The sequence below is a fragment of the Clytia hemisphaerica genome, unplaced genomic scaffold (genome assembly GCF_902728285.1).
Source record: "Clytia hemisphaerica strain Z4C2 unplaced genomic scaffold, Clytia hemisphaerica genome assembly, whole genome shotgun sequence".
NCBI lineage: Eukaryota > Metazoa > Cnidaria > Hydrozoa > Leptothecata > Clytiidae > Clytia > Clytia hemisphaerica.
The window spans coordinates 1,255,467-1,282,202 of NW_027104472.1; the positions used below are offsets into that span (position 1 = coordinate 1,255,467).

Genomic DNA, 26,736 nt, shown 5'->3' on the forward strand with positions numbered 1-26,736 from the left:
GAATATTTAAAACCCCCCTCAAACGTTCGTTCCATAGATATTCCCTTTCAGACAATGTATATTTCCCCCTTGAGTGAATGCTTTCCAGATATTGGACAGCAAAGTCAGTTTTTTCTTTTCCAACACTACATACTTTTGAGTGTTCTAACACTGCTGAAGTTCTCGATTGTTGGAAATGTTCTTTAAAACGCTGGTTGAAATGGGTGGTGGTTTTCCCAATGTACATAGATAAACACGAACATGAGATACAGTAGATACCACAATCAGTACAAGTTAGACGTGCGTTAATGGGGTAGCTCCTGCCATTAGTTGGGGACTCAACGTGAGTGTTTTCATTTCGAATTTCATTACAACAGATATCACAACGACGAGAACATGGCTTAGGAAAATGACTTTGTACATTGTTGTGAAAAAGAAGATTACCAATTGAAGACCCTGTTGATTTAACAATGTCTAATTTTACTTTATGATGGTTTAGAGTTCTGTTGATTTGGGTGGCAAAATGATCAATATCCTTTACATATGAGGTGTCTGAGAGGACTACCCACCGGACAGAGTTGATTTCAGATTCATTTGTTTTCGGGACTTGAACAAGATTGCGTTGAAGAGAATGAGCTTGTGAGAGAATATTATCTACCATTTCGATAGGATAACCAGAATTTTTTTCAAAAATAAGACTCGGCCATGTTTTGGACATTGCTACTAAATTGGAAAAAAACTAATGATGAAATCTCGAGAAAATGTCATACCGTGAGATTGGGTAACTTGCATCAGTGGAGGCTAACATGCATAGCCCTCAAATGAAAAACCTGGCTGGTCATTAAAATACAACTACGCAGCTCTGCTCGCAGCTCTACTCTACCATTTTTGTTTTGATTTAATTTTGTATTTTAATGACCAGCCAGGTCTTTCATTTGAGGGCTATGCATGTTACCCTCCACTGATGCAAGTTACCCAATCTCACGGTACTGTTCAAGACTCAGCATTAACCATTGTAAGCGTTAAGAAATTCAAGAAAAACGGTTTTTCAGGCAATTATCAGTCTGTTCTCCGGTGATTTTTAGAAAGTTCCGACTTCATAAATCTTTTTTATTGACTACTGAATCGTGCTTAATGGTGGGCCATATTATTAATAATGTTTTTGTGCGAAAAACAAAGAAATTTAAAGAAAAATTCCCATGAAAATCTGCAGAAACGATGATTTCCGATATATTTCCGACATTTTCAGCCGGCGGGTGTTGTGCTGCCATGGTTTTTCATGGCGTATTTGGGGTATTATAAGGCTTAAGACCCTGTCTCTTTTAGGGTTTTATCAGAGTGGCTCTTATTTTTGCTAGCAACTTGCGAATACACCGTTTAGGAGTGTCGACTGCGCAAGCGTCAAAACAATTTTTCATTGTTTTGATTTTAGTGACCGCTCTTTCCCGCGTAAAAAAACGGTAGGTAAAATTCCAGTTCTCGTAAGGAAACCTAGCAGAGAAATGGTAGGTAAAGAACTCCTTTTAATCATAACATCTTTTCCTCCAGATGAATTTTTGTGAAATTTTCAGGAGAGATTCATAAAATTATCATTGATATCATGTTCAAATATCTAAATCATTCTCTTTAAAGGAAAGAAAAAAATTGGCAATGTTTACATTCCTCTAACCTTCTACAGTACTAAAGTGCGCATTTTTACCTACCGTTTTCACAGTGGAACATGGTGGAGATAGCGAGACTCCTAAACAACGGTGTTAGGTAGAGTCTCTGGATCGCTTCGCAACCCTTACAATACGGCTAGTTAAACCTATTGCATTCAGTTGACAACCTTCTTGAGACTTAGAGAATTATCGACCGCGGAGCGGTGTATTCAGAGACGTTTGTATGGTGAAAAATCTCGCATCTTTGCGCGCGGTAATCCGTTCTCTAAAGTCATGGAAAGCTGACGAAATCAACAATCTCGTTTCTCTATCTTTGAAGTCTCTGAATAACACTCGCTCGGAAAAAGTAATTATCTTCCTTAGATTTCTGTATTTGCAAAGTATTACGGAGATAAAACAGTTTTAAAGGAAAAAGTACAATATACTCCATAGTCTTTCGACCCGACTGTACAAATTCATAAATTTCATAAGATTTAACCGCGGTCGCCTCAGTGTGTTACACTGTGACCTAGTAGATAAACTAATAAGGAAAAACAAAGGAAAAAATTACCTGCTTTATTTTTATTTTTAAACACTTAATCGACCGCGGAGCGGTGTATTCAGAGACGTTTTGTATGGTGAAAAATCTCGCATATTTACGCGCGGTAATCCGTTCTCTAAAGTCACGGAAAGCTGACGAAATCAACAATCTCGTTTCTCTATCTTTGAAGTCTCTGAATAACACTCGCTCGGAAAAAGTAATTATCTTCCTTAGATTTCTGTATTAGCAAAGTATTACGGAGATAAAACAATTTTAAAGGAAAAAGTATACAATATACTCCATAGTTTTTCGACCCGACTGTTACAAACAGCATGAAAACAGTGTTTTTTAGGGCTCAAATTCGTGACATTTTCAGATCGCGAATCACTTCGATTTATATAATTCTTAAAAAACTTGGAAAACCATCTGGTTAAAACTAACTGTAGTCAAACCAAACTTTCTATAAGATTTAAGGATTTTTCGATGTACTGTTCATAGGTAAATGGTGTACAAATTCATAAATTTCATAAGATTTGACCGCGGTCGCCTCAGTGTGTTACACTGTGACCTAGTTAAATATTACTAAAGTTTTAAAATGCCTGGGAAGCTTTTCTGTCTCGTTGGATTCTTCGTAACTCCTCTACCATTATGGTAAATACCATTACGTCATTACGCTTTTCGAATGACTTTCTTGCTAAATTGACGGGGGTCAATAAAAATATCAAAAATAATATATATCACGAATAATCAATAAATAAACATTTAAGTTTATAAATTTCACTTATCATATAAATTGACAGAAAATTTCTTTTCCTTTTAATCTTATAGATATCAATACTCAAAATCTATATAGCAAATACACCTATAATTTTTCTTAAATTACCCCCGGATTTTGAGAGACATCGTGTTTAGAAAATGAGCGAAGCCCGCGTTTCAATCATCAGGCAGTAGACTGGTAGAAGGGAAAGAAAGGACAGATGACAAGAGTTGTATTTTAGTGTGAAACCTATAAAACAAAAGCCATAAAGGAAAAATGGTTGGAACTGGTGCAAATCGTATGCCTTTAACTAAAGTCCATCCTATACTTCTGGGAAAACAAAACAATGCCAATGGTAATAAATCTGGAAATAGTCTGCTAGCACAACACAGGCAGATGCACAATGATCGTATACAACAAAGGCAACAAAGTCCTGGACAGGTATTACTTAATTTTCAAAATTTAGTCTTTTTATTATCTGAGTGTTAACTAGTTTGTGCTTAAGGTGTTGAGAGAGGCCAAACATTACTAATCGATTGGGTTGGAAAATGATATCATACTCCCGGGATGCAAGTGAAATTTTTCAATCCGCGTACACAGGGTTCGGTTATTATCAGTTAGGGTTAGGGTTGGAGCTCAAAAGTCACAATATAAGGCCGAAGGCCTTCTTCTTAGGGGCATTCCATACCCTGAGACTTAACTTTGGATCCCGTAGGGATCCTTGTAGGGGCACCGGTAGGGTTGGGAGCTTTATTAATTGGTCTGTAAATTACACGCTATAAGTATTTGTGAATGCCAGCTTTCCATTGTGTCTCGTTGACGTAAGCGGTTAGGCATTCGGTTTGTAAACCAAGGATGTTTGCATTTGGTGCATGTGCGTTTGGTTTGGGAACGCAAAACACAAACATGAACTATCCATGTCTAAATTTTTCATTATATCCTCAGAACTAACAGATTTTTCGGAATCGACGATCGAACCAATTTAACCAAATCGAACGCAATCGACCGATTGAAATTCGATTGTCGAATGCAATCGAATCTCAATCAATCGAACATCAAAATTCTGGGTAATATTTGATTGGTTCGATTGTTGTTCGACTGGTTTCGATCGTCGATTCCATTCGATTGAGATCGTCTGGCTTTATTCTTGCAGCTTCCCAACATCCAAGCTCTTAAACATCACAAGCCGAATGAAATTACTTTCCATTTCCCGTAGAAATTATGCAATGAACACATGGCATGAACCCCCCCCCAGCCCGCAGGCCCTACTTTTATGCAGTAAGGTCTGGGGGCTTGGGAACTATATTTTATCTTGCTTTTATCTAACTATCATTATTCTTTTTAATTGTAAAAATATACAATTTTTTCATTTCTTGACATATACTCAGCTCACAGGGAGTACCAATCACAGGGGGTACCTATTAACGTCTGTTGTTTGGGGTACCTATTTTCTTAGGGGGTACCTAAACCCCTGGTCCATGCCATGGAACAATCCGGGGGTCAATGAATCGACGATCGAACGCAATCGAAAATCAATCGAACGCAATCGCATATCAATCGAATCTAAAAATTACGGTAATATTTGATTGAGATTCAATTGCGTTCGACAATCGAATTTCAATCGGTCGATTGCGTTCGATTGAGATCGTCTGGAAAAAGGTCCAAGTTCCTGAATAGTTTTACTATGTTCTGCCAAAAAATCATTACCATCAGTTTAATACTCGTTCATCTATTTAAGATTGAAGACCAAAAATTTGCAACGAAAAATAAACCTTGACCAGACGATCTCAATCGAACGGAATGGACGATCGAACCAAATCGAACGCAATCGACCGATTGAAATTCGATCGTCAATTCCGTTTGATTGAGATCGCCTGGCTTTATTCTTGCAGCTTCCCAACATCCAAGCTCTCAAACATCACAAGCCAATTGAAATTACTTTTGATTTCCTGTAGAAATTGTGTGATGAACAATCCGGGGGTCAATGAATCGACGATTGAACACAATCGAATATCAATCAAATCTGAAAATTGTGGTATGGTACTATTCGATTGAGATTCGACTGGTTCGATCGTCAATTCCGTTCAATTGAGATCGTCTGGCCTTGAGCTCAAAAAATGCTTTTTAAACACTTTTTTCCACTGAAAAACAAATAACCTTTATAGACTTACCTTCCCCAAACATTGAGGAAGCCTCTACTAATTAAAGTAAATGGGATAAGATAAGATAAAACATTAAAATCAACCAGAATTTACAACCTTTCGTCCAAAGCAAAAGACGTACTTTTCTCGCCGCCATCTTGTTTTAGAATTAGAATTATTTTCGGTTCCAGTTCCCACTGTCTTTTTTTCATACAATCAGATCGCGCGATTTTACTTTCGCTTTCTCTAGTCCAATAAGACTGCGAGATTTGAGTCACGTGACATCTCTATTAAAAACCTGTGTTGAATAAAATAGAAATACAGGGGCCACACTACTGGCTACAGGAGCTGAAAGCAAACAATTAAGGCCATTATTTTTGGTTTTTCTGAAGGACAAAAGGTATAGAAAGCTTTACTGAAGGAGGGATAAGGCTGGGACTATCTATTTAAAAGATATGGACAAAAAAAGGCACTTTTTTGGGTGATGATTAAGATTTTACTAAGAAACTACAATTCTCTTACCCCCCCCGTCTTGCCCCCGCCCTGATATGAGCAAAGGAACCATGTTGGCCACCCCTACTGAAAATTTAAGATCAAAACAAACAAGGAATTCTTGTAACTCGATGAAAATTGGAAAAAGCTGGTTTTTGTTTTGACTGTTTCTGATCCTAAAGTGCTATTTTTTGGTAAAAGCTATGCAATTTATGTTTGGATTTCTAGAAAGCTTACCCATTCATTGTAAATATATTTTTTATTTGAAAGTAATCTCTTCATGGAATAAAAAGATATAGTCAAAACTTGTAGGGTCATTTTTCAAAAAAATTTTGCCAAAATCGATTTTCGCATTTCGCCATTTTACCCTACGCGTGCAAACGCGTGTGGGTGGTTCGAGCCGGGGTCGGAGACCTGTTTCACTGGTACGGGCAAATTTCAGGAAAAATACTTAGAAAACAGTTAGAAACACTTAAGAAAGACAGAAAAACAGGATAGAGGATAGGAAAGTAGAAAATGAACGCATCCTGGAGTATGATATTGTTTGCCAACCAATCGGTTGTTGTGTTCAGATCTAACTATACAGTGTAGACCTAACTCTTCACCCAAAAATTACGGGAAACGCATGTTTGGACTTTGTACCCTATGCTGCAAGCAAGCACCTACGCTAAAGTCCCACAAAAGCGGGACAAAAATTAGTTTTTTGATGTTTGTAAAAAAACGCCACATAGAAGATCTTTCAAATTCAGTATGTGAATAGAGCCTGATAGAGCAGTAAAAAATACAACTTTTCTATTTTTACTTTTTTTTGCAAAAGTTCTAGGAATGAAAATAAAAGTATAATGATAATTGAATACTATTCATTGACCTGCGGCACTATCGTGAAGCTAGAATGGCTTCGCATACTCTATTCGCTTGAAGAGAAAATGATTGACAGATTGAAGTTTTTCACACGCGCAGGAGTTCACAGAGCGTTCTCGGCTCAATCCTCGAACCGGAAAATAGTTTGTTTTATTGTCAATGATGACAGTGTGGTTATTAATTTTGTTAGATCTGACAAATTGATGTTTGTAAGTGCACTTTATAGTTTTGATTCCACATCTCTTAAATCAAATAGTTAACAAAAATACTTTAAAAAACATACTCTTGAAAATATATCTAGATAAAACTAATCGCCTACTCAGAATAAATATAAACAAGCTCAAAAAATATTGTCCTTTTGTAAGAACTAACAATATCGAGAAGGTTTTCTGATAATTCTTCCACTTTTTGTCTGTGTTGTTATTGTGTCTCTTTGGGGAAAAAATTGAATGGATGACTTTGTTGTCGATGTCTTGGATCATGATGAGAAAGAGGAGAGAGCCGAGTACTGACCCCTGTAGAACACCTGATATAACTTCTTCTTCAGCAGACTAGGTTGAATTTACTGAGACTCTTTCATTCGTCAGAAATGATCAGATCCATTTTTCCAGATTAGATATCCCATTTCTGCGGAGTGTATGCAATAAAACTTTGTGATCAACCCTGTCAAAGGCTCTGCTGAAGTCTATGTATATGACATCAATGTTGTTTCTTTTTTCTAGGTAGTGGATTAACTTAAATCTACCAAATGATTTTGTATCTTGTTGCAAACTATTTTTTTGAATATTTCAATACACGGAATGTGAGGTCAACTGATCTGTAATTTTCAGCTAGTATATTAGTTAAGAAATGGTTCAGTGAAAATTTTTGCTAATCGCTGTGGGTTTTCGGCTTCCAAACTGAAATCTCCAAAATGTCATTGAGGCAATTAGGAGAAAAGAAATTCTGGTTGCTAGATCCATATGTCCCGTTTAAAAACATTTCTTAAGCCAATTAAAGAATTTTATTTTTTAATTAAATCTCTTTTATTTTAATTGGTTGTAAATTCACTTTGAAGTTCATTTCGCTACCTTAATTCAAAAGGGGCCTAAGTCCAGGTACCCCCCAGTTCAAAAGGGGCCTAAGTCCATTTTTATGAAATTTGAGATCTTTAGTTTTTCTCAATCTCTGGCTCATTTACTCTCTTTTGATGTACATAACAAGTAGTTTTTAAAGTTAAAAAGGTTCAAAACTTCATACTGAAGCTCTGATAAAAGTGATGTTTAATTCAAAAGAGGCTTAAGTCCATCATCTTTTTACAATTAAGGGCCTAAGTCCATCAAGTTTTTACAATAAAAAGGCCTAAGTCCACCAAAATAAGTGTGTTAAGTTTTGAAGAGGCCTAAGTCCAATTGAATTGCAAATGGGCCTAAGTCCACGCATCCTAAAAAGTTTAATTGAGTTTTTCTTTATTTTACCGAGATTGTATTTTCTCTTTATCTTGAATCTAGGTGTAAGTGGTTTTATTTTGGAGTGTCATATGTGCAGGTTTTGAACTCTAAAAGGCAGAAATTAACCCTCACACGTTTTTCAAAATTCATGTTTAATTCAAAAAAGGCCTAAGTCCACTCTGCAAGATTTACTAAGTTGCACCTGTTACATACAAAAATACATTCCTTTCAAACGAATGCCTTTTTCTTGGAAAAACAACTTATAGCTATGGCTTTCAGAAAACATTTACTTCAAAGCTTTACCATCAAAAATGGTTTCAGAATCAAGGAAAAACTTTAATTGCAATTTTCTCAAAATGACCCAAATGGACTTAGGCCCCTTTTGAATTGAGGCTCACAGGACTTAGGCCCCTTTTGAATTAAGGTAGCGATTTATATATATTAATTTTAGATGGGGAATAGACCACCTCCTCCTGGTTCTCAAGGTGGTCAATATGGGCACCCTCCTCCACCAAATCAATTCAATAATTCATACAATCAATACAACCAACAAGGCGGACCAAGACCACCCATGCCTGGATATCAACAACCCCCTCCCCCACAGCATCAACCACCACCTCCAATGTCAGGAAACAAACAGTCACAGCCACCACCGCCACCTCAAGAACGTGGAAGAGATCGTAAGTCGTTGAATTTGTTTTCATTTAAATATCAAAATAAATTTTTTTATTTTCTATGCAATTAAAAGTTTGTTAGATTTTTCTTCTACTATAATATACTTGTTCAAGCACTTTACACAACAGTTTATCTTTTCTATACAGAAAAGTCAAAGACTCTTACCTTGTATTGCATTATCAAGGAGCACTTTTCTTTTCAAGGATCTGTCACACAAAGCAGGTATAACAGTCTAGTGTTATGATTTTTTTCAGCTACCAAGAAACGTAAACGGAGTAGATGGGGTGCAAAAGATGACAAAGTGCTTGTCACAGGACCAGCAGCTCTACCTTCAAGCATGACGGAAGAACAAAGAAAACATTATCTAGGTGAGTTGTCAAGGGTTGTGTTAGCATGTTTTTTTTAAGCAGGGAATAGAAATTATTGGCTAACTTTAAAAGGTCTGTCCCAATAGCGCTCCGCAACGCATACATCATAATTATTACTTTTCACTTTTTTGGACGTTTGTACGAGTTACAATCCCACAATTCAATGCGGCTCAATTAAAGATATGTGCAAGTTGTTATATCTTTTGTCAAATGATGCAATTAACGTGCAAAAGAGATTAACGCAAAGATTGATGAGATTGGAACTTGTACAAACACATCAAGAGTAATGATTATGTCAAAAATTAAATCTATTTTAAGATTAAGCGTGGTGCGCTATTTATGTCCCAAAAACTAGCAAAATTCAATATAATTTTTAAATGTCATCTTCTACAGTCTTCTATACTAATTCTTATTGGATTCTTAACTTCATTCAATCCAATGGAAAAAAATTAGTGTAAAAAAATCCGCTCTACTCTCCTTGCCATTAAGCATCTTTTTTTGATCGGGTTGAAGTTTGGCAAAATTAGATAACATTTTAATCTGGCCAGTTTGTTGTGTCAAGTCCATTTTCAGTAGTCTGCAACGGAAAACTTTATTTTGACTACTACTATTTTAATATGCAATAGGACATTGAACATTCTCTTTAAAAATCATTTTCCTACAACAATAATATTTAAAATTACTTTTTGTTTTATTCCTATAACCCTGACCTCCTGTGAAAGTAGTAGGCAGCTTTAAATAATGCCCCAAATCCAACTGGGCCTGCAATCCAGTTATTGTATTTACACTATTTGATTATTGTTGTTAATTATTTTCACGTTCATATTATATTCCATACTTCACTTTCACTTAAAAAAGTTTAATTGAAAATTTTTTTTTCCTAGAAATATAAAGTTTCAAGGTAAGTAGTAAGGTTCTTCCCGACCTGTCAATCTAAGACTAATTTGAATTTGCATTTTGATTTTTTTTTTCTTTTGAACTTCATGTACAAACTGTTAATTTTTTTAGCTATTGCTGATATTTTTTAAAGAAATTGACAGGTTGGGATATTGATCAATATTGAAACTGTATGCTTTCATTTTTAAACTATTTTTTGCCTTAGTCCAATTTAAAATTGAAGAGATTACTCAAAAGCTACGTACGGGGGAACTTGGTATCCCTCCTGATCCAGCTGACAGGTTTGTGACGTACATCAACCCTCGTTGAGAAGGAAGCAAGCGCAACAGAGAAGAGATGTTGGAGTTGTCGACACTGATTCTGTTTATTTTAGAACACAATTCGGCAGAGACTACCCTTCACTCGCTCTTTAGCTTGCTAGCTACTCCTTCGAAAAGTCATTCTAAAGCTAATGACTGTTTGGATGACAAAATTATGGTTTTGGTTCTTTATTATTTTTCCCTTCCCCTCCCTTACCCAATATAGATTAGATTCAATGTTTTTCAGTTTCCAAATCCCAAAATAAGGCCTCTTTATAAATCTTACTCCGTCCAAATTAGTATAATCCCTTCTGGTTCTATTGAGTGCCTATTATTGTATGGTTAGAATCAATAAGTTCATTCAACACTGAACAGTTTGCTTTAATGAGTCAGCTCAGATAAATCTAAAATTGCGAGGACCCGCCTATCCCCTTCATATTAAATTCAATCTCCATTTCCTTGATGATCTTGACAGGCTAAGCTGGAATAAAATTTGCAATAGCTCTTTTTTTAAATTAATCAGAGCTCCATCCATACACTATAAGAATTCCAAAAAATCTCAATTTACCTGAAAAGCTTAACATTTTCTAGATTGAAATTTCATTGATTACAATCTTTATTTTAGATTATCTAACCAAAACATTTCAAATTTTAGCTGTTAATGCGCGTTTTTAGGTTTTGACCTGGCAAGAAGCTTCACAATGAAATAATTTGCCTGGCTTTAATTTTAGCTTGACAAATTTTCCTTTTTAGCTCAGTTCATAACATTTTTTACTCCAGCATATAACAACAGCCTTCCTTTCTCAGGTCCAAGACATCAAAGTAGCCCTCTGATGATATAATCAATATTTATTAACACTGGTTGATAACATTTGCCTTTGGAATTAACCTTTATATAAACCCTGGAAGAAGTTTCTCCATCCCAGTCAACGAAACCTTTGATCAGAGTTTTTAGAATCAGTGATACCCTAATGATATCGCTACGCAATCTAGTTCATTTTTATACAAAAAATTGAAAATGGCTCTTTTTGGCCCTGTTTTTCTTAACTTTGGTCTGAGTGCTATCATTTGGGTATTACTTAAAAATTCTGAAAAAAATTCTAAAAACTATGGTCAAAGATAGTGGATATAGCTGAGCCCTGGGTTTCAATACAGGTCAGTGGCCCTTGGTTCTTAGGGAAAACTTCCCCATTGTTTTTATAGATCACCCTCGCCAGAACCAATTTACAATTCGGAAGGCAAACGATTGAATACAAGAGAATATAGGCTTCGAAAGAAGCTTGAAGAAGAACGTCATATATTGATCAAACAAGCTGTTGAGGAGATTCCGAATTACAAGCCCCCTGCTGATTACAAGTAAGTAGACTTGAATACCTTTAAGTGGATCGTTTTCAGGGGGTTTAGGTTGCCCAATAAAAACTTTCAAATTTACAGAAAAATATTAGGCATAGACATGAAAATTACTAACCTATCATTCCTGATCAGCATACAAGTAGTAATTTTGTAAAATTTGTTTATTTATAATTTGCTTCTGATTTAAAAATAATTTAGACAAATGGTAATCCCTGATTAAATAGACCAAATAGAATTCTGACTTGAGCAATTCCTTACCTAGTTAACGTCCCCTGATTAATTTCCAACCAGGACATTCTTATTCGAAACCTCGAATTTTTAGGAATAGTTGCTTCCTCTAGCCCTTATAGCATAGTCCAGAAAGGGGTCACTATCCTCCCATATCCTATAGCTTCCCCCTACACTAGGTTCTTTCCCCTTTTAACATTTGGTGATACCCCCTCAAATTTTTAAAATCCTATCATAATTCAGTGATAAAGGAAGAATAAACACTGTAAATAAGCAAATAATAAGGAAATTTCAACTTGGTGTACACTTTGATGCAACGTAAAGTGGACTTCTCTTAACCAAGCGAACTATGTTAAGACTTAATTTCCATTAGAAATAGATGATTAATATTTATTGCTCATTTTCCTTTTAGACCACCTGCTCAAAAGGTCAGTGACAAAGTTTTCATCCCACAAGAAAGGAATCCTGCAGTAAATTTCATTGGTTTGCTTATCGGCCCAAGGTGAGTTTCTCTTTTAAATTTAGCTTTTAATATCATAAGTAGTATTTTGATTACAGAGTATTAATTTTTTGTATTAATTGCTAGGTATTTTCTTAACCCTATTCAACCTAGGCTTTTAGGGGCGGTTCAGAACTAGGGGGGGGGCTTTTCCTGTACCACCCCTTAACTTTTGAGTAGGTCTTTTTTGATGAAATTTGGCATACAAGATCCTTGTCACATAAGGTAACTTTTAACAAAAATTTCTTTTCACTCATCATGCCCAAAGTGAGCAAAAACCGAAAATTTTCTTTGTTCTTATAAATAGCTATTGTATTCTAACAAAGGCTTAAGAAAAAAGTTGCCTGAGTTTAAAATGTTTATTTTATCCTAAATATTCAATAAATTACGGTTTAAACGATATATTTGACATAAAAAATAAATTTGCATTGGAAAAGTGTCTATGAATTTACAGAAAATTTCATGGCAAAAGCTGTATTATTTCAGGAGCTATTACCAATAATTTGACCTCCGAACAGAAACAACGCCCCCCCCCCCTAGGCCGAATAGGGTTAAGATATTCTGTAATTTTAATTCTAAGTTGTCTCAATTCATCCGATGTTGGGGTATTTCTGAAACATCATTCTCACTTTTTGTACATTCTTCTTTTACAGAGGGAACACACTCAAACGTCTTGAGTCGGAGGTAAGAAGTTGGATTATTGAATTTGCTTTTCGTTTTTTTCTTTGAATTAAATAGATATATTCGCTTATGGAGGGAAGATTTTTTTCTTCCCTTTCATAAGTTAAAATATCTGCATTCTCTAATAGCGTTTTCATAGTTTTGATGGTGAATAGTGTTACAAATGAATGCTACATTAAGAGAGTCTGTGCTGAAAATATGCTAAGCTTACTTTTTCTAGCTTTTGTATAAATCCCACAAGATACATCCTGAGGTCTTGTAATTCATAAAAGGCCAGCGTCTGAGATTCAAAAAGTTCTTCTTAAAAACAGATTTTCGTAGGGAATCCGTAAATCAGGGCAAAATGTTTTGTTATTATTCTCCTGTGAGGGTGTAAAATCGACAAGAAAAATTGCCTCTTGAATATCCTGCAGTTTTCGATTGAATCGATTCTTAGTTATGATGAAAGTTTACAGTCGACTCCTAATTCGAATTTTTTTGTAATTCGAAGAAAAATTGTAATTATTTAATTATCGATGTTTATTAGCATCGGTCCATTCAGTTTTGCTTTCTGCAACATCTAATAGCGCTCTCATTGTGGTATGATCTGTGTTACAAAACGTGCGAGAGAAAAATATGTGTTGAAAATATGTGAAATATTCACCATTGATTTTGCATAAATCCCACAAGAAACACTTGTATGCTTTAATTTTAATTAAATTTTAATTTCCTTGTTTTAAAATCCTAGTTCGATTACCGTTCTGCGCTATCTAATAGCACTTTCATCCTTTCTATGATTTTGTGCTACAAAAAGTGCGAGAGAAAAATCTGTGTTGAAAATATGTGAAATATTTCCCAGTGATTTTGCATAAATCCCACAAGAAACACTTCTTTGCTTTGTTTTAATTTCCTTGTTTTGAAACCCTAGTTCGATTACCTTTCTGCGCTATCTAATAGCACTTTCATCTATTGTATGATTTTGTGTTACAAAACGTGCAAGAGAAAATCTGTGCTGAAAATATGTAAAATATTTCTCCAGTGATTTTGCATAAATCCCACAAGGAACACTTCTTTGCTTTGTTTTAATTTTCTTGTTTTGAAACCCTAGTTCGAGTATCTTTCTGCGCTATCCAATAGCACTTTCATCTATTGTATGATTTTGTGTTACAAAACGTGCATTAGAAAATCTGTGTTGAAAATATGTGAAATATTTCTCCAGTGATTTTGCATAAATCCCACAAGAAACAAATTTCCAGTAATTGCTTTTTTAATATGCTTGTCTATCTGTTGGGTTGATCACTCAATATATGTCCGAAGTATTTTAAGTTGATTTTTTTCTATCCTTTAGACTGGTTGTAAAATCATTATCCGTGGTAAAGGATCAGTCAAAGAAGGAAAAGTTGGGCGTGTACCTGGTCAGTTGATGCCCGGCGAAGATGAACCCTTGCACGCCTTAATTACCGCCCCAACAGCTGCCGAGGTCAAGAAGGGCGTAAAGGTGGTTACGGATATAGTTAAAGAGGGCGTTGATTGTCCCGATGCGGCAAACGAGTTGAGAAGAAATCAATTGAGAGAGCTGGCAGAATTGAATGGAACACTTATTGATGAAGAAATCATTAAGTATGCCTTAGTTATAAAAGAAAATATTGTACACATCGGGCTGGTAGCTTGTTAAGAAACTGATCAATGTACTGAACTATCTGAAGAAGCCTCGACGAAGAATTTTTCGGACTTGCTTTTGCTTTACTGTACTATCTGTTTGTTCTAGTTTTCTTAGATGGGTGGTCTGAGTAGGGTTAAAGCACGCGATTTAACATTATATAGCTCTTCAAAAAGCACAAACTTGTAAAAATTCTTTGGCTTAATTCTGATTGGTCAGTAGAAGTTCTCCATCGGGTCTGTCTTACCAAAAACACCTGGACAAGGATTCTATCTAAAGTGAAGAAGGCAAATCTCATTTTTTTATAAAAAAAGTCTTATCTTTTGAGATTGGATCTTTTGCCTCGATAGCAGCGACTTATAAAACTAATGATTCAGTGAAAACTAAATGAAGACTAATAACACTTATAAAAACGAGACAAATGCATTATTATCTATCCTTCATCTAGATGTAAGAATTGTGGAGCAACAGATCATCGTCATTGGGAATGTCAAGAACAAAAGAATATCACCAGTCAGATCACGTGTAACAAGTGTGGTGGTTATGGTCACGTCGCTGCTGATTGTCAAGTCAAAGGGTTAGTGAGACAATAGATCTTATCGGAGTTTTTGGTTTTTCTAAAAAAGCTATGCATTGTGAGATTCTTTCGGGGGTATAACAATAGAAATGTCTTAGGAATTCTTTGTCCCTGGGAAAATGGAGAAAATTGATTGTTGTCGAACCCACAATGCATTGCTGTTTTTGAAAAATCAAAAACTCCGATAAGGTCTATTGAACTTATATTGAACTATTCCAGTCCGTTCACTTTCACCGTGGATAATGTTTTACAAACACTCTATTACCATTGTCTTTTATAGTTGAAAGAAAAGAGTTTGCGCTTGAAAGTCGTAAACGCTTATCCATATGAAAATAATGGACATAAATTTTCACGCATGCGTTAACAGCCAATTTTTCATCTGATGTTTCGATGGCATATTGGTGGTCACCTGTTGCATTCTGTCTTACTTTCCTCTCTCTATTTCAGAAATAGCAGTTCTGGTCCAATGCAAACATTCTCAGAGAAAGCTAAAATGGATAACGAGGTAGGACATCTTCATGACCATTCCTCTTATGTACTTAAATATTTGGCGTCCAAGATGACGATTCTTTCTTACACCTTTAGCTGAAAATTTTGTCACGAATATGTTTAGCTCAAATCCAATATAGCCTGCAGATCCCTGCTTCCTCTTTTATATACTGATGGCGAAATGAATAGCATGGTTTGGGATGTGAGTTTGAATATCCCAAATCATAATAACCACGTCCAATCAAATTTTGTTAATCTTTCATGATGAATCGGGTCACGATTTCTTAGAAAAAACGTTCTAATACTCAGACCATTTCCCATGCCTTTTTAGCGTCCGGTTATCGGACGCTGCCCTTCAAGAATTGAAAAAGCCTTGTTAATGAAAAAATAGGAGAAAAAGTGCCCTTTTTGACCCCTAGCGGACGCTGCTCTGCCTTTTTAGAATTTTGCCTGATACTTGTCTTAATTAAGTGAGGAGAACGCTACCAATTCAATTTTCCGACTATAAATCTTTGAGCCTCACAGCTCGAATCCGTCCTGCATATTATCGGAATATAAAAGGACGGGTCTCCTGTCTCATAACTTAAATAAGGGTCGACAAACTTCCCTAATGGACATATTTTTAATGACCTAAACTTTACTTTTAAACGCGTTTCTTATTCGAATTAATTTTTTTGGCACTGTCTAATAGCACTTTCATCCTTTCTATGATATGTGTTACAACAAGTGCGAGAGAAAATCTGTGTTGAAAATATGTGAAATATCATTGTTCAGTGATTTTGCATAAATCCCACGAGATACACTTACTTGTATGCTTTGTTTTAATTTCCTTGTTTTAAAACCCTAGTTCGATTACCGTTCTGCGCTATTTAATAGCACTTTCATTCGTTTTATGATTTTGTGTTACAAAATGTGCCAGAGAAAAATCTGTGTTGAAAATATGTGAAATAGTCTTCAGTGATTTTGCATAAATCCCACAAGAAACATTTCGATGCTTTGTTTTAATTTCCTTGTTTTAAAAACCTAGTTCGAGTATCTTTCTGCGCTATCTAATAGCACTATCATCCTTTCTATGATATTTGTTACAAAAAGTGCGAGAGAAAAATCTGTGTTGAAAATATGTGAAATATTTCTTCAGTGATTTTGCATAAATCCCACGAGATACACTTCTTTGCCTTGTTTCAATTTCCGCCTTTTGTAACCATAGCTCTGTAAATAGTTACTCTCGGGTGCCCAATAAACAGCCAAAAGGATTTTTCTTTTTAGTTCTCTATTTCAGCGATACTTTTTAATTTCATCATATATTTCTTTCTTTTAAGTACATGTCATTGATGGCGGAACTGGGCGTGGACGCCCCACCACCTGCCAAAAAAGCTGCACCACCAAGTCTACCGGTAAGGGACTTATCGGGACTTATTCTCGTTTTCCCATCTCCTTCAAATTCAACAAAATTTTCAAAATTTTAAGATTCTTGCATAATTTGTCAAGTCCACTTCTGTCTTACTCTTAACCACTATTTTAAGATTTGCTATTCATTGTAATTCTGCTAAAAAAAATCCCGAAAGCTTATCTCACCGATTGGCACATTTACGAGATAGTCTTCTCCTAAAGTATCAGTTTTCAAATTGGAATACCTTTAGATAAAAAGAAAAATATTTTGTTATGATATTTTTGGCTGGGCTTCAATAAAGCATCCGTTTTCAATTTGGAGCGTGTAAAATTTGAATGCCTTTAAATGAAATTGTAACGCTTTTGTCGTGGTGGTTTTAAAGATTTTCTCAACCTGAAGTCAGACTTTTAATTTTACATTCTAGGAACCACCAAAGGAATCGCCGTCGGATCGCAAACCTCCAGAACCTTCACATTCAATGGGATATGGTGGACGAAAATTCGATCGAGAACCAAGAAGTAGCAAATGGGGACCTCCCAACGACAACAGTGGTCGAGGTGGTGGCGCCCCGAAGTCCCTCATGGATATGAATTTCAATAGTAATTACCGTGGTGAACGACCTAGAGGGCAAGCGCCAAATCAAGTAGGGTGGAATAACGGACCGAGAGGACCAAGACATGGTGGACCCCCGCGTGGAAATGCACCATGGCAACAAAACGGGCCTCCACCAAGAGGTAATCCTTTGTTTCAAATCCCACGTGTTTTGGTTAATTAAGACAAACATAATTTAGATTTCCGATGAAATAGTTTATCCCCTCATTTGGTAACCCGGGGTCCACTTTAGGCGCGATTAAGTGGAAGTCACTGGACTAGGCATCACAAATCATCAAAAACTAAATTCAGCCAGAAGTAGACTCTAGCTACTCATTTGGCTTTTGCAAAATTTACTGTGGGTTATTGATTATTTTAGAACTAGTTTGGGGGAGGCTGGTAAAGGCTTAGAACCAATGAAGTAATAGCCCAAAGGGCTTGAAGCGAATCTCCTTGGTAACATTAGAAGCCAACAAATCCTACCAAAGTTGTGCGGCCCGCCTGGTTTTTACATGCCGGATTGAAACTAAAGATTACCGCTAAGTTTCGAAAAATTATGATATAGTAGTTACATTTCTACTAAAGCTCGCTTTCATCCAATCGGAATGCCATTCCAGTAGGCTGGAATTTTTAATAACATTTATGCCTTCTTTTCATTCAGGACCCTCTAACTATAGTATGGGTCCACCACAGAACCAAGGACCTCCTCCAATGGGTGGCCCACCAATGCAGCAGCGACCTTGGGGTCAACAGCCACCACCTACAGCATACCCTGGTCAATGGCAAGGTGCTTATGGAGGATACAACCCTTATCAACAGCAACAACCGCAGCAACAACAGCCTCCACCACCGTCCACTGCCTACCCAACTCCTCCATGGGTAAGCCATTTTACATACCTTGAGTGAACTAATTTTCGCGGTGCGAGTGTATTAAATTAGGTTAATAACTTTCTTTCATATTCTTAGGGGTTTTCGAGGATTTTAAGTAAAAATTGAATTTCGCGGAACTAACTTTCGGGGTTGACACCCAAAAACGCGAAAATTAGTCCCCTTAAATTAACACCTCTTTGAAAAGCTGTCTTAGCACGAAATGGCAGCCACTCAAATTCAATTTCAACCCCCAAATATTTTTTTAATTCTAAACACATGTTTTTTTTATAAGCATACAAAAATCTGAAAACAGGCTCAGAGATGCTTAGGTCGAAAGCTTAATAAGGCTGAAAAAATGCTTGAGGGGATGCTTAAATCTAAAGCATAAATTTAGGGAAATACTGAAAATCCGTGAAATTCCAGCCAAAAAAAGCCAGAATCAGGAAAAGTATATTTTTTGTAGGCTCAAGCAATGCTTGCCATATAGTAGAGGGCATTTTGTAAAATCGCTCGACTGTTTTGTTAGAAGCACTTGTTATACATTTTTGGAAAGCTAAAGGGTAGGGGAATCGAAATTACTATGTTTCCAATTTTTTTTCGGACACTTTGGTGTGATTTTCGGACAAATATGACGGTCTCAGGCAAAAATCATAGGGTTAAAAATTAATGAAAATTTTAGCTCAAGAAAACGGAGACCTGTTGTATATTTTTGGAAAGCTCTCAAAAAAATAAGATTAGAGATATATTGCAAGTATAGGTGATTTCTGTAACTAACTCGAGATATTAACCCTTGAAAACCGTGTTTTTCAGCCAGAAACAGCTATTTTGTCCAGTTTTTGCGCTTTTTGAGGCTCAATATCTCGAGTTAGGTACTGAAATCACCTATACTTGCAATATATCTCTAATCCTAATTTTTTGAGAGCTTTCCAAAAATATACAACAGGTCTCCGTTTTCTCGAGCTAAAATTTTCATTAATTTTTAACCCTATGATTTTTGCCTGAGACCGTCATATTTGTCCGAAAATCACACCAAAGTGTCCGAAAAAAAATTGGAAACATAGTAATTTCGATTCCCCTACCCTTTAGCTTTCCAAAAATGTATAACAAGTGCTTCTAACAAAACAGTCAAGCGATTCCAAAAAATCGAACAAAATTCCCCCTACTAATATGCTTAATTTTTCCCCATATCTGAGCCTAGATATGCTTATAAGTGCAATGCTTATAAAAAAACATGTATGCGTATACACCCACCTAAGAAAAAAGGCCGATCTCGACTTTTCGGGCGGGCTAATAAGCAAGGCAGCGCTTCAGGACAAAAAAGATCGAGCGATCTCATATGGTGTTCTCATGATATTCAAAGCTATTATGTGGCTATCGTAGGTACTTTGAACAAGGAATTAATTAGAGTTAGTAATTGAAGTTAGAGAACATGCTTATCTTTAAAGTATTAAAATTTACAAGGCATCAAAATATTTTTTAGTGATAGCATATACCATAAAGGCGTGCAGTTTAAATTTGACCTAACGCCTTTTCGGTACTACCTCTTATCCTGAAGAGTTAATGACATTGAACCTTATCTATTTTGAGCCTCATTTTTTACACTGTTCAAAGACACTTGAGACCTGCGGTAACCATATACTATAATGAAAACATGAACATTTCCTGTGTTTACATGCTCAGCAATACAAGTGATGCTTTTTTCTTTTGAACAAGTCTGAGTGCCTCTGATAACAAACAAATTCGTGCAAGTTCAAAGTTCGGTTCTTTGTTTCAGACTTCTTTCTCTCTGTGTATTTTTACTTTTCTAACAACATAACAAATGTATTGAGTGTATACCATATAAAAATGAACTGACACAACACAGACAGTCCCACGCTTTACCTCTCGTTTGATAATTCCTCAATTTGCAGATCTGAATGCGGGCGCTTTCCAAAAGCAAAGCCATCTTTTTTCGCATACTTTAAAACAATTTGGAAACCAAAGAAAAAACTACATCTTTTTTTTATAAGCAAGTGTATGCCCCTTGGTGGTCAGGCTCGTGTATGCTTAAGTTCTCAAAGCATACAGGCATAGATTATGCTTATTATATGCTTATGAATCATGCTTATAATTCACCCCGAGCCAAGTTTTAGTGAAATTTTAGAAATTTTGTAGTAATTTGTTCAGATTTGGGAGCAGTGGTAGCCGTGGAATGTCTTTTTTTTACTTGACCTCAACCAAACCATTTTAAACTGATAAAAAATTACAAACTTGAAAAATATTTCAGGCTCACACGTATACTTATGTTAAGCGTTATGCTTATAAAAAAAAACATGTACTTTTTGTGAAAACTGACGTCAGAAAATAAAAGAAGCTTGGTTGGGATCTTACTGAACTAACATGTTTCTTGAATCTATGCTTGAATCGTGATATAGAGTTGGTTGAAAGGACAGTCACTCAAAGCCGTTCCCCGTCTATAAAATCATGCATTTGAGACGGAATTCTTAATTCTTTTCTTTTCTCGTTTATAGTCTCAACAACCACCCCCACCACCACCTCCACCACCATCATCAAGCTAAACGAACTCAGTAAGAGATACCATATCTCGCTGTCGAACATTAACCCTCAAATGAGTAATGAACTCGAAACTGGTGGTCTTTTGGACGCCTCAAATGGACATCGTCCAATGGTGGCGTACAATAACACACTCAAACGTCATTCGAACTATATCGGATATAATGGCTTTACCAGGACTTATCGGTGTCAATACATCGTAGAAACGTTATCATTCTTATCTACAAGAACTTAAGATCGCTCGGATTGCCTCCTGCTTTTTGACACATAATTACGGACGAGAGCTGGTGTTATGTATATATGTTTTTTTATGCTAATGAAATTTTAAAATTTCGTTGTTTTGACACACTTATTTTTAACCAGTCGATTTTATGATTTTTTCAACTAATACTTATTGTGACAAATACGATTTAAGTTTTCAATCTGGGAAATAAAAAATATAAATGAAAAAAGTTCTGTTTTAAAATTTATTGGAAAGGTAAAGAATCATTGTTGAAAGTTTCTCTTTGGTAATGGCTTTTTTTAGTAGTTATATTTTTGTCAACTTCCGTTATATAATTTTACGAAAATGAACAATAACTTCCAAGGTTGCATGTTCTGTTAAGCTGATTAAGTTTCATGTATTCAAATGTATCACAGGCCTTATGACATGATTGTGGTCTGAATAGAGCTTTATTCTATCACATGACAGTCTTGTGTAAATAATACATTATAATTCAAAATTTGAATCAAAACAAATCAGTTTATTGCTCGCTTCACCTTCAAGTTGTGTAGGAGAGCTGAAACTGTTTCGCGTTTTCAAAAACATTTTTTGCAGAAATATGAAAGGGCTTGGCCTTTTACTGTTAATATGCTGTTGTACACCTCTCGAGGCTGTAGTCTACTCTTCGTTAGAGGCGGACCAGTCTATAGACTATTGGCAGGATGAAGGTTGGGAAAGATTGGAGCGCGTTGAATCACACAAAATCATTGAGCTATCTTTCGCCTTGAAACAAGAGAACCTTCAACAATTCGAAGAGCTTTTCTGGAAAGTATCCGATCCTGATTCACCATTCTATGGCAAATATCTCTCAGCTGATGAGATTACCGACATGATCGCACCATCTTACGAAACGATTACGCTTATTGAGAAATGGCTGGCAAATCACGGTGTATTTGACTGTGATTTGGTTGCGAACCGAGATTACATGAACTGTCGTATGTCGTGTAAAACAGCTGAAGAGATCCTTACAGGAGCTGTTTTCTTCTACTTCAGACATGATAAATATCATAAGAAAGTTATCCGATCAGCAAGCCGATATTACATCCACGCATATATTGCTGAATATTTGGACTTCGTGGGTGGAGTGCATCGGTTCCCTGCTGTCAACTGGCTGAAGACCAAAATTGAAGATATGCCTGAAGTGAATGCTCACAACCGAGGTGTACATGTTGGTGTTTATCCAAAGATCCTACGACAACGTTACAACCTTACTACTGACGATATCGGATCACACCCAAACAACTCACAAGTCGTTGCACAATTTTTAGAACAATATTTTTCAAATGCTGATTTAGGTGAATTCATGTCAATGTTTGTGAAAAATGATTTTACACATCAATCTGAAATTAATAAAGTTATTGGACCCAATGGTGCTAAATCTGGAATCGAAGCTAGCCTTGATACCCAATACATCATGGGAACAGGAGCTAATATTACTACATGGTTCTGGAGTACAGCTGGTCGTCACGACAATCAAGAACCCTTCCTTCTCTGGCTCCAAAACGTCGCAAGCACCAAAGAAGTGCCGCCCGTCCACAGTGTCAGCTACGGAGATGTTGAAAGTTCACTTTCGGTTCCATACATGCAACGCGTAAACACTGAATTCATGAAAGCTGGGGTTCGTGGAATCACAATTTTATTTGCCAGTGGCGACGATGGAGCAGCATGCAAGAAAGGAAAATTTTCACCGCAATTCCCAGTCTCCAGTCCTTACATTACTGGAGTTGGTGGTACTGGATTCTCGAACCCTTTCACAGTTGGTCCTGAATTCGCCTACGAGATTAGTGGCGGAGGTTTCAGTAATGTTTTCGATCAACCTAAATACCAAACAGATGCAGTAGCAGCCTATATGCATACAGAAGGCGTCCCACCACAAAATCTCTTCAACAAAACAGGCCGTGCTTACCCCGACATCGCTGCTTTATGTCGTCATTTCTGGGTCGTCAATAATCGAGTGCCAGTTCCAGGGGTCATGGGCACCTCCGCTTCGACCCCATCCGTCGCCGGTATCATTAGCATGGTAAACGAGCACCGACTTAATGCCAATAAGCCGGTCATGGGATTCCTCAACCCATTTATTTACAAGAATCCACAAGCTTTCTATGATGTTACCAGTGGTTGCAACGAAGGCTGTCTAACACACGATAAAGGTTTCTGTGCTACTGAAGGCTTTGATCCTGTCACTGGGTATGGATCCCCAAACTTCCCTGACCTAGTCAAGGCTGCAATGGCTGTTTTCAAACATTGACATTAGTTTATCATTTTAAATAACCAATCAATAATGGATGTTCTTTCGTCGAACTTTTGAAGTATAGCAATTATTTTACTTAGGATTTTTAGTTTTTAATATCACGTAATTGCATAGGTTTGTCAAACTAAGAATTTACACGTTTATAGATTTCTATGTGTCTATTACTACTCCTTCTTTTTCAAGAAGTTTGACCACAGATCTGTAAAACCCGAATAGCTAGATCTGCGGCCTTTATCGTGAAGTGAAGCAAGTTTTGGAAAGAAATCACGTGACAACAAGCAATTTCGCAGGTTTGAGAGATGCGAAATAGCGTTTGCCACCTACTTTTTTTGATATCGTGCCCTGAAAACAAATCCATCGGCACGAAATTTATAAAGTCAAATTTTTGCTTCACTTCTCTTTCTTTTTGCTGGAGCAAGCTTATAAATGCCTATCTACAATGATGGTAGAAATCTATTGAGAATTAAGCTTATTTCCTCGTTTTTCGGAATTTGGATTTCGGGCGAGAAAGTCGATTTTGGGCCATCTCTCAAATTTAATTGGATATTTCAATTTGGCTCGAGTTTATAGACCCCCAGGCTATATTTTGAGCCTTATTGGACCATTTTTGAACATTTGGATCCTAAGGTCCTAAGTCTCTAGTCTCATGTTAAAACCCTACCCTTCCAACCTACTTTAGAGCACTTACAAATCGATTGTGGTTTCAAAACTTCCCGATGGATTTCCCTTTTTTCTCAAATATTACGACCATGATTGTAGCCTTTCGGACTTTACAGATATCTGTGTTTGTGACCTTAAGAAACTTTATGAGGTCCATGAGGGGGATAATTGGTTAGCGAGAGTAACGAAAAAAAGACTGAATTTTGAAAATATTGTCGGATCAGATTTAAACATTTTTATGACCTTTTGAAATCATTTGATATCATTTTTATAAATCATCAAATTTTGGTCAAAAAATATAATCCTTTTGAGGCAGTGAGTTTTTGATTTTTGCAAGTTTGGAACCAATTATACGACAGAATTGCTTTTTTATGATTTTAGGGAGCGGTCATTAAGTATAGCATATACCGGGGTGGAAGGGATTTGGGTAGGGCATGAAAATTTTTTCCCTCTTTTGGGTAGGGTACGAAAATATTTTGAGCTGAATCTTATTTCAACGAAAATTTCAAATTTTGTCAATTCTAAAACTCCATTATTCTTGCAAACCCTGAAATCTGAGAAATTTTAAAGTGCCATAAAAAGGGCTCAAGTATACCATTTAGCCTTAATAATAATTATTATTTTCATGTATAGATCAGAACTGCTCAAAACGATTTGCAAAAACTTTTGGTAGGGTATGGAAATACGAAGTCTGCCAAAAAAATCCCTTCCACCCAGGTATATGCTATACTTAATGACCGCTCCCTTACCCACAAACAATCATAGTCGTAATATTTGAGAAAAAAGGGAAATCCCCACGAAATCTTTTAACAGTCACAAACGATTTGGGGAGTGCTCTAACTTTGGTTAGAGTTTTAAGGCTAGACTTAGGATCTGAGAATCAAAAAGTTCAAAAAATATGGGCCAATGCAGTAGCGTGGTGGGTTGACTAAAATTCGGGCAAACTGGGGAGGCCATTTTAGAAGATTTAGATTCTGCCCCCCCCCTCTATGAAAAGTAAATATATCTTGTTCAAAATAAGGCGAGCACTAAAATGTTGGGGTGTTTTCTCTCTTTTTGGCCTAAAACTGCCATATCTAAGGTGTAAAAGAGAAAAGGGATGCCGTAACTAGTAATCTGAGGCGTCCCTTTGCACCCTTTGTCTTTCGGTGCCCCTTTGAAAAACCTCCGCTGGGGAGGTTTAGAAAAAGGTCTTTTATACCCCCTGCCATAACTTTTCCCTAGCGGGGATAAGAATTTCTAGCGTTATCACCATGTTTGAGTTATCAGGCATGAATTTCAAATGGGGATGCAATTTAAGTCGACTTTCCTGTGAGATTGAAATAAGGGTAATTTCCCACCGAGAACAAAATTTTTGGCCAAATTTTTCAGTCCCAATTATCTGGCACCAGATGCAGAAATTATCATTCGATACGCTAAAAGCTCTACAGGTCGAGAAAATTTTCAACGTCTGGAAGGTTTAGATTACGGAATTTTGTAAATATAAGACTGTGTCAAGGATTTTCCAGCGGGACGCCTTGTAATCCAGTCCACGACTTCGGAGATTGGTGGGTCCAACCGAAATAGATTTAGGTTTACACACGCAAGCTTAGTTGGACCCAACTGGCGAAAATAGCACTTCGAACCCTTCAAGATTCAAAAATTTTCTCCGTTGCCCAACCATGGTGGGCTTTGTCAATTTACTCAAATATACCTCAGCCCTCAAGCCGGGGCCCTTTTGGGACCCACCAATTGTCAAACAATTTTCTATATGCATAAGTCAAGATTACGTCATTTTTCCTATCGGAAACACCCGAAAAAACTGGAATTAGACCCCTGTGTATTACTAAAATAGAAAAACAGAGGTCAAATTCCTTCCAGATTTCGGGTGTTTCTTGACTTACGCGTATGAGAATGCCAAAAAACTGATTGACGACCAAACACACACCTATTTGAGGGCAAAAGTTAAATTTATATAACGGCATTTTGTCCATACCAATGGGTCTAAACGTGGTCAAAAACTGAATTTATCCAGAGAATATGAGCGTGAAAACTAAATTTTCTAAGCGTAATGGCGTGAAATCGAGAAAAATTGGCGTGATCGTAAATAAATCAAATTTTTCAGGCGTGGTGGCGTGAAATCGAAAAAAATTATCGTGATGGCGTGAATTTTGGGTCCTCTGGGGGGGGGGGCTGCTGTAACACAGGGGTGCTATTTTGTTTCTAGACTCTAATAAATAGCTAAAATCCATTCACCTCGAGGAGGGATTCAATCGTTAAATAATCAATGATTATTCCTTGAAAAGATCTTTCGGAAATAGTTTAAGAAAGACAGCGAAAAAATTAATATTTCAAATAAGCATCAAAAACAAAGTATGTATTATTATATTATGTAAATCAATGAGACAAAATTAAAATACTAAATTAGAAATATGCTATAAGAAATTAACGAGAGTAAGAAATGCAGAAAAACAACTTTCACAAATAATCGAATTATATATAGCTTAATACAGGCAATTCAAATTCATTTTTTAATTTTCCCATTACCCCGTCCCCCCGGTTTGTTTCAACACCCGAGAATAAAATAAAACTCTTCTTGATGAGTCAGCATATTTCCGGGTAAATGAGTGCCGG

At 36.4% G+C, this 26,736-nt stretch overlaps 2 protein-coding genes across 2 annotated transcripts; both read left to right on the top strand.

The window, feature by feature from the left end:
- Positions 1 to 3,082: 3,082 nt before the first annotated feature.
- LOC136821374 (splicing factor 1-like) lies at positions 3,083 to 21,249 on the top strand. The gene is made up of 14 exons (XM_067077610.1): positions 3,083 to 3,358; positions 8,293 to 8,521; positions 8,771 to 8,884; positions 9,987 to 10,062; positions 11,284 to 11,436; positions 12,074 to 12,163; positions 12,814 to 12,844; positions 14,169 to 14,440; positions 14,929 to 15,057; positions 15,505 to 15,562; positions 16,866 to 16,940; positions 17,361 to 17,670; positions 18,189 to 18,406; positions 20,908 to 21,249. Exons 1-14 carry the CDS (start codon positions 3,194 to 3,196, stop codon positions 20,953 to 20,955), a joined length of 1,968 nt encoding a protein of 655 aa, XP_066933711.1. The 5' UTR covers positions 3,083 to 3,193; the 3' UTR covers positions 20,956 to 21,249.
- Positions 21,250 to 21,672: 423 nt separating this feature from the next.
- LOC136821296 (tripeptidyl-peptidase 1-like) lies at positions 21,673 to 23,610 on the top strand. Its single transcript, XM_067077529.1, has one exon. The coding sequence runs from the start codon at positions 21,772 to 21,774 to the stop codon at positions 23,458 to 23,460; it is 1,689 nt and encodes a 562-aa protein (XP_066933630.1). The 5' UTR covers positions 21,673 to 21,771; the 3' UTR covers positions 23,461 to 23,610.
- Positions 23,611 to 26,736: the final 3,126 nt, after the last annotated feature.